Source organism: Bicyclus anynana, chromosome 10 (assembly GCF_947172395.1).
Source record: "Bicyclus anynana chromosome 10, ilBicAnyn1.1, whole genome shotgun sequence".
Taxonomy (NCBI): Eukaryota; Metazoa; Arthropoda; class Insecta; order Lepidoptera; family Nymphalidae; genus Bicyclus; species Bicyclus anynana.
In genome coordinates this window covers 7,037,570-7,047,131 of record NC_069092.1, presented here as the reverse complement: position 1 = coordinate 7,047,131, position 9,562 = coordinate 7,037,570, and the positions used below count along the sequence as shown (strand labels likewise).

The following is a 9,562-nucleotide window of genomic DNA, read 5'->3' as shown; positions in this document are numbered from 1 at the left end:
TTACACGACGAAAACGATTACAACAATGAAACGTCGATTCTGTAGCAACAGTTTTTATAAACGCATTAGATCATAGATTTTTGATCTTTGCCAGAGGGGTAACGGTTAGCGAACCACGTCCAGTTATTAATGGTCTAAGGTGTCAAAGGTCTATATTTATAAGCATAATAGTAGAATGGTATAAACTTCTATATAAACTTAGAATTAAATATATGTGTCAATATAGGTGTCATTATAATATCTTATTCACTTGACGTTTGTGCAAAATGCAAATCATAATTCATATCAAGTTCTTCATTTGTGGTCTGTGATCAAGTCATATTCAATCAGTGTTGCCAGAAAGTTACTTTTGTAACCTTTTAGGTGATTTTTTGACTGCATTGGTAACTTTTAGGTTACATTAATAAAAAGGTTACTTTTACGTGATATTTCGAAATTTTTAGAATTAACTTACAATTTCGTATATGTAAAACAGAACGGTCGTTAAATCAAGAAATGCGGACAAATGCTCAAGAACTCATCGATGTTTCTGTGTCAATCTCACTATAAATGAAGAAGTTACAATTGACGTTGCGAAATAAGCAAGTTGCAGTCACATTGAATTTCTTAAAAAAATCAAGTATGAATTTAAGAAATTAACGTCTATTGTTTTTTAAATCCTTGCTCTTTAATTGTATTTTTCTTATCCCATAAGTAAAAGGCAAACAATCAGGGCCTTACTTAAGATGATTCTATTTACGAGTAAAATCTCCTTCGGTTTGTAGTAATTTAGAACTTGGTTAGTATTCGTAACAGACAGATATTAAAAAAAAACAAAATTACTTTAGCCCCCAGAGGCTGAAATGGTGGTTTAGCCATGCTGTGGAACGCAAAAAGCAAGAGTAGTAGTAGTCAAAAGGTTACTTTTTACACAAAAAGGTTACTTTTTTTAATATTTCGGGTAACTTCTCATAAGATCCAACTGGCAACACTGTATTCAATGTACTCTATGGATCAAGTTAACAAGAACAACCAACAAGATGAATTTTGTATTTTGGTGATGATTGATGGAACATAAATTAATATCATTAAAAAATCCACGTTATTACGTAGATATACAAACTCAACTAGCTTAAAAGTGAACAAGTATTTGGAAATTTGTGAGATTATTTTTATAAAATTACCAATATTCTCTTTGAGCGACAGAAGTGCCTAAGAACTTATTAATTATTTGCATTATTTTTTCTAATTATATAGTGAATAGTGAATGTGGGTATTGTACAAATATATCTAAAAATATATAGATATTATAAAATGTCTCACAGAACGCCTAGTTTTCAACTATGTGATTTATTTCCGAGAGAAATTGATATTGAAGTGTGTCTAAAAACCTTGAAAATATTTCAAAAACTGGAAGGAGATGTGAACTGTGTCGTATGGGATGCTTCTCTAGTTCTGGCGAAATATTTGGAGACTATGTGCCAATCAAAGCCAGACTTCCTAAGTGGTGTCAGAGTTCTAGAGCTAGGGTCTGGACTGGGGGTTGTTGGTCTAACAGCAGCTACATTGGGGTTAGTGTATATTGTAATTCATCATTATTTTTAAACTAATATAGTGCCTTTTTAAACTAATATAACTAATATCTGCCAAATCATGTACTTACCTCCTGATAAAACTGAAGACAAACTGCTTATTTATCTTTAATTGGCAGGAAATTCGAATCCTTGATCCTTCACAGAGACCAATTAAAAACAGCAACACTGTTGTAAAATACAATACAATATAATTTTGTTATCCTTTGAACAGAAGCTCCCTCAACAATTTATGAAGATGTGATGTCAGATCTCTACCCTTAGATTTGGCAATGGACCGAAGTAACATCTACTTGTACTTCTACTGAAACACAGTAGTCACTTTGTTAACTTTACACATTCACATTTCAGGGCACAAGTAACACTCACTGACTTGCCAGAAGCTCTTCCACTGCTTCGCTTAAACATAACTGAAAACAAAACCAAGATTGGCAGCATGGGTGGATATGCAATAGCAGAGTCCTTAGTATGGGGTGACAAAAACTCAGATATTCATAAGCAAGAATTTGACATGATTGTTTTAGCTGACTGTGTTTACTATGAAGATGTAATTGATAAATATTAACTTACTTATATCTTATTGCTGATTAGCTTGCAGTATTTTAAGTATACATCTATATTTGGCTATAGATTAAATTTTAGTTGTTAGAATAAATATTTTTTTTAATTATTTGTCTTTTGTGATTGTTGAGACAAAAAGATTTTTTTTTAAGAACTTTTCTTTTTGAAAATGCTAAGCTTCCAAACTATGCTACTCATATTACCATTACCACATTGCTAACTTTACACATTTTTGTAAAATATTTTATAAAATAAGTCTATGAATTATAATATATTAAGTATTTATTTGCAGGCAATCGACCCTCTAATAGAAACATTACAGTGTTTAAATAATACAATAAAGAAAAAGCCTACAATATATTTGACTCAAGAGTTGAGGGATTCAGAAATACAGAAAAAGTTATGGAGTGATTTCTGTGAGAAATTAGCGGAGTATTTCTATGTGGAAAAAATACCTGAAGATCAACAACATGTTAATTATCGCAGCTCTGATATTTTATTATTAAAATTAACAAAAAAATGATATTTGTATAGCTTTGATCTTTGGTAATTGATTGAGCTTTACCTATACAAAGAAAAAAACATGTGTTTCAAACAAGAGAAAATAACACATATTTTAATAGTTAGGAATTTCATAAAAAAGAGTACTACTTAAACTAAAAGGAGAATTACATTACAATTCATCTCGAATGATCAAGTTTTAAAAAGAGCCAATTGTGACCGAAGCCTCATGACAAACATTAAGAGGAAGAAAAGCGCATTTTTCGGGCAACTGCAAAGGGGAACCCTCTTTGAGTTTCCTAGGTTGAGTCTAGACGGTAAGATACCCGGAAAACGTGCTCCAGGAAGACAGCGAAGAAAGTGGATAGATGATGTCAAAGAGTGGACCGAGCCATAGTGGAGTGGCCATAATGGAGTGGACCATAAACACAGCTTAAAAATATTGCAAAAGACCGGAGTAGTTTTCTACACATGACCGCCAAACTTCATCTGGAAGAAGGCACCTAATGATGATGATTAGAATTACATAATATGGAGTATGTAAATATTTAAACAAGTGATACTATGTAAATATTTAAACAAGTAATACCATGATAAATATTAATTAAGTACTTGTGAACATCATTCATAATCTTTTGTGTAAAAAGTTTACATACTAAGTTAGATTTAAGTTTTATGTAATAAGCCTAAAGCTCAAATAGATTAATAAAGGGAATGTAGTTATATAATAAAACTAGGGCTTGAAGATATAAATAATAAAGTGGTTAAAAGTTTCATGTCTTTTATTAGAGCATTATTAGAAAAAAGAAAGTTGTTTATGTATATTATTTAATTTAAAACTATCTCCTCTCGATTTAAATATGAAATAAAATAATTAAAATAGTAATAAGTGCTCGTGTCCAAATAACAAAAATTAAATTCACCCTTTAAATTTTCGCGCGAAAATGCTGGTTGCGATGTCGTACCACACTAGCCACAGAGTAGATATATTATCCACGGAATAAATACATAGACTATTCGATTACTTGATCGATTGTTTGATGTTTCGTCAAAAGAATCGATTCTTTTTAATACAAGTTTGATAAAATTAAGTTAAAAATACTTACAAATAAAACGTTACTCCATATTTAACTACACATTTTTAGGGAGCTCTTTACACGACAAAAATGATTACAACCTATTATCTATGTATCTAAGATACACAACAATGAAACAACACAACAATGAAATTAAACATTACAACAATATTTTTTATTGAATATAGTCTATTCTCAGTCAGCCATTCTGTAATCTATGACTTGATATTTTTCTGGCAACACCTTGATCATATGACAGTGGAGTGGATCCATTATTTTTCAGGCAAAATGGGTGGAACGATGGTATTTTTTTGGATTACCCTTGTTATATTCGTAATTGGTAAGTAAAAATATGTTCATTGTTTTAATAAATGATGTAAACATATGCTGATAAAGAAATAAAAAATGTTTCAGGTTCCAACGCTTCGGGTGAACTCAGTATATTACACAGTCCAGATTCCCTGAAATTCTCTGGATCTATTAAAACGCGTGAAAGCCTTCTCAAAGAAATATTCTCTGCGAGCCTTGGTCTCTCCGTGGAAGAGGTACTTAAAAAGATTAATTAAACTATATCAATATTTGGACTTCATACTTAAACAGGACAACAGTACTATACAGCTTTATTTTATTTGCAGAATGGAGAATGGAACGGCTTAGTAATAGTCGATCCTTTCAAGACTCCTGAGGCAGTTGTAGAAGTTTACATTGATGGTGTGTCCTCACTTGGTGAATCTGTAAGTATTTTGTATTCTTGTGTTAATGCACATGATTAAAAGTCAAAAAGTATATAATAGTACTATATTTTAAATTTATTAATGCTAATTCAATGATTCACAATCTCTACTCTACTACGGTCATGGCTCATGGTCTAGTATTTGATAACTTTTAGTACATTGGGATGTGGTTCTCTCTTTACAAATTCATCTTCCTAGTTATACCCAAAATAGACCCACCTGGTAGGTGTCAAAATTAAGTCATCATCATCCATCATCATTAACAGCCGATGGACGTCCACTGCTGGACATAGGCCTCTTGCTAAATTAATAATATCTAAAATATTAGTAACAAGTATTTCATTTTAAAGAAAATGGCCTTTGACATGATTTGATTTCAAAGAATATCATAGTTACCAAATAACTCTGATTTCAAGTAAGTATATTTGTTATTTATAGTGAATAGTACTTATTTATTGTATTGCAATATCCCATCCCACAGGATATTTATATTATTTATGTTTAGGTTGCCTGAAAGAGATCACTATTAGTGATAAGGTCGCCTTTTGCCTATAAAATTTGTGTTCTTTTGTTATTTTCTTTTTGTGCAAAAAAAAGTCATAATAATAACTCAGAAATAAAATAATATCTATGTACAAGCAGTTCAAACAACTTAATGGATAAGGACCACATATAGGCTTTAGTTAAGAAAGGATATTTCTAAAAGAAAGTTGGAGGGCTGTAGCCATGGAGCATGCTGATTCTCTTTCAATAATTGGAAACTTTTTGAAAATGTATGGGAAATAAATTTGTTATTGACAGGTCACATGATCAAGTTATTGATCTGATCTGTCATTCCCATATTTTTTTAGTTTTTGAGGTATTAGCGTTTTTTTTAAAGAATTAACATCACACATGGCTACAAGCCCTGGACTCATAGTTTGTCACAATCTACCACACACCTGTGGTAATATTACTGCCAAACTTCCTATGTCTAATTTTATTTAGGTCTGTTGAAACAAACATTGAAATATCTAAATGTATAGACACTTATCATCATCATTAGCAACCCATTTTCTGCTCATGATTGACCACCAGTCTCCTCTCGGAATGAGAACGGATAGGGCATTAGTCCACCACGCTGGCCCAATGAAGATTGGCAGACTTCACACACATAAAGAATTAAGTAAATTCTCAGGTTTCCTCAAATCCTTCACTGTTTGAGGCACATGATATTTAATTTCTTAAAATGTACATAACTGAAAAGTTAAAGGTGCATGCACTGGACTGGATTTGAACCTATACCCTCCGCATCAAATGCAGAGGTTAAATCCACTGGGCTCTACACTTATGATATCTAAATTTAATCTCACTAAGCATGTAATTTTGTCTATCAGACTGGGTTAAAGACGAAGGAGTTTCCACTGATTGTTGATGAATATGAGCCCGATACATTTGCCGCTTTGAGGCACAGAATTAAGCAGAGATTTACAAACAGTGCCAACAAGTTGGTTAACATCAGGCTGTCAGATCCAGATGACGTAAGTAATTAGAAATAGACTAGTAGTTATATGAATATTGATGTCATCATCATATCCTTTTTTTTTGAAGGTGGTTAAAAACACTTTAGAGACATATGACATGCATATTATCTATTTTTTTTAAAAAAATATGAAGCAAGTTCTAACCTTTAGTCTATGTTTCAGTTATCACTGGTGTCAGATGTATTTGGTGAAGTTGTGCCACCTAAACTGACTAAACAAACATACCAATACTTGAAGGTTGACAACGAGGAGGTCTATTCATTCTTGTACGAACTTGAAGTTCTGAAAGTATTGACTGATAAGGTAAATAATGGTGGCATTTCTTTCTTACTAACACCTTGGCAATTGTTGAATTGTACATGAATAAAACAAAGATGTAATCAAGGCTACTTTAAAAGCTTGGCCACTGATCTATTTCTTGTTTTATTTTTAAATACACTGTGCTAGAAATGTATATGTCTTTCAGTCCAGCACTGTAACTGGAATAATACTTTTTCTCAAACATGCTCAGAAATTTGATTCATCATCATCATCATTATATGAAAGACTTCATCATCATAGGACTTCCAAATATAGAAAAAAATAAATAAAATTTGAGCATTATTTTGACAATATTGAGAAAAGTACTATACAAGCCTTGGCCGCACTTAGGTATTAATGTACTTACATATGTGTGCCTCAGTTTCGCACCAGCCCACATTCACTGCCTCTCTTGCCGCCTGCTGCAGTAATATTTGTGGTTTAATTTTATAGAAATGAGTTTTTTTACTGTATTTGCAATTTGTTTGGTAAATTATAATACCATTTTTTTTTTTTTTTCTTGTACGGCCAATCTGCGATCAGTCCTAAGACTATAAACAAATATGTTGCGAGTGTCGAATATACCATTTGATATCAAAAAATGTCTAAACTTAAGGCGTTCTGTTGGGTCATTAAGACACAAGCCAAAAAAAATTTAAACAATATATGCAAAAAAATTTAATAACTATACTAATACTATCCAAACTATATAACTATAAAGTCCCTGCAACTGATGTTGTCTATCCATTTAGAGTCAACAATGAAACATTTCTAACCAGTGCTTAAACATAGATCACATTTTAAACAATTTTTTTTACTATGATAGCCTCTAAACTTTGGTGATTTCGTGATTTGTTATGTATAATGTTAAATGGTATGACTTGAATTCTGGATGTAATGTAATGCATTTTTTTCTTAAGTATATTAATTATGGTACTGAGTTCTAGCCCTCTGCCCACCTCTGCCCTCTGGAGCCTTAATAATGTATTGCATTTTCTAATTCACAGATTAAATCTGGCGCAATATCTGGAGACAATGTTGTTGACTATTACAATTTTAGATTCCGTACTCTTCACGCTCTGTCAGACTTTTATGGCCCTAATTCTATGGAAACCAAAGAAGCAAAAACCTTATTAGGTATGTTGAAAGCCAGCTTTAGCTTTAAGTACCTCAAACATTATGAAATGAACTTTAAAGTACATCAAAAAGAAAATGATGACAAACAAGAAATTAACTTAAAAACTACTACTACGATTAATAATGGATGTACAAAAATAGACATCGAAGAGAGATACTGACATTGACAGACTGAGGCCAAACACTATTCACGCTGCAGAATAACTTCGAGCAGTGCCCCAGGCTTGTAATTCTTGGTGCAGGTTTAAAGGTTTCTTTGAAGACTCGTCAACAATCACCTTCACAGCTTTTCTCGCTTTTTAACTGTCGCGCCGACAGATATATTATTAAAACCTAAATACAGTAGAACCCGTTTAATACGATTTCGCAGGGATCCAACTAAGCGCGTCTTAGATGGGAAAACTATTATATGGGGTATGGGTGGGGGATAGTGAAAAATATAACGAGTAATGTACACATACATAGTTATAAAAATTAGTGTATTTGGTGTAAATACTACATTAGCAATTACGAAATTATCAATTAAATTTTACTTTTGCAGTGCGTCTTCAAAATTTTCAGTTTAGGATCGCATCATGTCAAGGGTCTATAAGATATCATGTATTAGTCTTGTCCTGCAACCTTATTTAAGGACCTTTATGATGTCCTGATCTCTGTGTTGTGATTTTGGAGGCGTATTAAACGGGATGACGAATCGTATTAAGCGTTAGGATATGTATGAAATCATCTCAAATTGTAGGGACTGGCGTAATGGCGTATAATGCGAGAAATCGTTTTAAGCGTGATCGTCTTGAGCGGGTTCTACAGTATATTATGTCTGTGTCGCAGCCAATGCTCTGATAGAGTTGAGCGACGCATTTGTGAAGGCGTACGACGGCTCCGTGCTGGTCGCTGCCGTGTGCACCGACGTGGCACACACGCGCCGCACAGTGCGCGCCGCGCCAGAGTTCCGCGCCGACAAGCTGCAGGAGGCGGTGCGTATAGTATCATCATTATCATCACCACAATAATGATAATCATCATTATCGTCAGTATCATCATCCGTCATCATAATAATAAGGTCTACAGCTGGACATAGGCAAGTAGCGACTTCGAAATTCAACGGTACTTTACTGTGACAGTGCGGTGACAGTGCGGTGACAGACAGATTGTACCATTATTTTGTGTTAGAGGAAACATCTTGAGCAGGTTCCAGGACTTGTGACCTTGGGTGTGCGGTTGAAGGATACCTTTAGAATGCATAAACGCTCACATCCCCTACCTGACATGTTTTCCATGCCCACCCTAAATAATTTATGCTCAATAGTTACAACATGTGCCCGTTGCCTGAACTAGAACAAACTGAATTTTGATATAAAATAATAGCTATTATACTTAACAATAGCAATATTGTATTACAGGAAGACAACTACACAGCCGACTACGCCGCTATATTTAACATCATTCTATGGTTCAGCGTAGTGTTCACGTTCGCTCTGGTAGCCATCGTGTACGCGATCATGGATATGGACCCCGGCAGGGATTCAATCATCTACCGCATGACGAGCACGCGGATGAAGAAAGATAACTAAGCTATCAGCTTTTTAAACATCTAGGGATAGTTTACACTAGAGTTATTGCAATCACAATGTTGATCAAAGCTTCCTTCTATGTATAATCATGTTCAATTAAGGATGTTTGAATCTATTTTTGTCTTGAATGGTTAAGTAAATGTTTGGATTGTACTTAACAATATACTTAAATCAGTAATTATGAGGATTTAAGAATACATAATATTTAACATTCCTTTCTATTGATGCATACAACATAAAATGGTTTTTCATTAATATTATAAATTGTGATACCTGAAACTGAATAAACGAATTTTAAATGAACCACAAACTGTGTGTAAACTGCCTTAGGTGTTCACTAATTTAGTATTACTACTATTTATGTTCCCAACATTCGAATCCGCTTAGCGGAGAATTCCTTAGAGAAATTATGTAAATCAGAGACGACCACAACTGTTTCTGTTACGAGCTAATTTTAGACATTTTTTTTAATGTTAACTCGTTACCTTTATTGTATTAAGTGTAAAATAATATGTTATGTGAGTTGTAATTATGTTCAAATTAATAAATTCGTTTTATTTAAAATTGTTTTTATTTATTTCCTGAACT

At 33.1% G+C, this 9,562-nt stretch overlaps 2 protein-coding genes across 2 annotated transcripts; both read left to right on the top strand.

Moving 5' to 3' along the window:
• Positions 1-984: 984 nt before the first annotated feature.
• On the top strand, positions 985-3,406 carry LOC112043601 (protein N-lysine methyltransferase METTL21D). Its single transcript, XM_024079085.2, has 3 exons — positions 985-1,550; positions 1,923-2,118; positions 2,425-3,406. Exons 1-3 carry the CDS (start codon positions 1,294-1,296, stop codon positions 2,653-2,655), a joined length of 684 nt encoding a protein of 227 aa, XP_023934853.1. The 5' UTR covers positions 985-1,293; the 3' UTR covers positions 2,656-3,406.
• A 489-nt stretch (positions 3,407-3,895) lies between these two features.
• On the top strand, positions 3,896-9,538 carry LOC112043635 (ATPase H(+)-transporting accessory protein 2). Its single transcript, XM_024079139.2, has 8 exons — positions 3,896-4,049; positions 4,124-4,254; positions 4,345-4,443; positions 5,820-5,963; positions 6,129-6,269; positions 7,274-7,403; positions 8,232-8,377; positions 8,804-9,538. Exons 1-8 carry the CDS (start codon positions 3,962-3,964, stop codon positions 8,972-8,974), a joined length of 1,050 nt encoding a protein of 349 aa, XP_023934907.1. The 5' UTR covers positions 3,896-3,961; the 3' UTR covers positions 8,975-9,538.
• The last annotated feature ends 24 nt before the right edge of the window (positions 9,539-9,562 follow it).

Bases quoted from the DNA above. Each gene is read 5' to 3' on its own strand.
- LOC112043601 (XM_024079085.2), top strand. From the start codon at position 1,294: ATGTCTCACAGAACGCCTAGTTTTCAACTATGTGATTTATTTCCGAGA. The intron at 1,551-1,922 runs GTTAGTGTATAT...TTCACATTTCAG, and splicing joins CTAACAGCAGCTACATTGGG to GGCACAAGTAACACTCACTG. The intron at 2,119-2,424 runs GTAATTGATAAA...ATTTATTTGCAG, and splicing joins ACTGTGTTTACTATGAAGAT to GCAATCGACCCTCTAATAGA.
- LOC112043635 (XM_024079139.2), top strand. From the start codon at position 3,962: ATGACAGTGGAGTGGATCCATTATTTTTCAGGCAAAATGGGTGGAACG. The intron at 5,964-6,128 runs GTAAGTAATTAG...TCTATGTTTCAG, and splicing joins GGCTGTCAGATCCAGATGAC to TTATCACTGGTGTCAGATGT. The intron at 7,404-8,231 runs GTATGTTGAAAG...TCTGTGTCGCAG, and splicing joins AGAAGCAAAAACCTTATTAG to CCAATGCTCTGATAGAGTTG.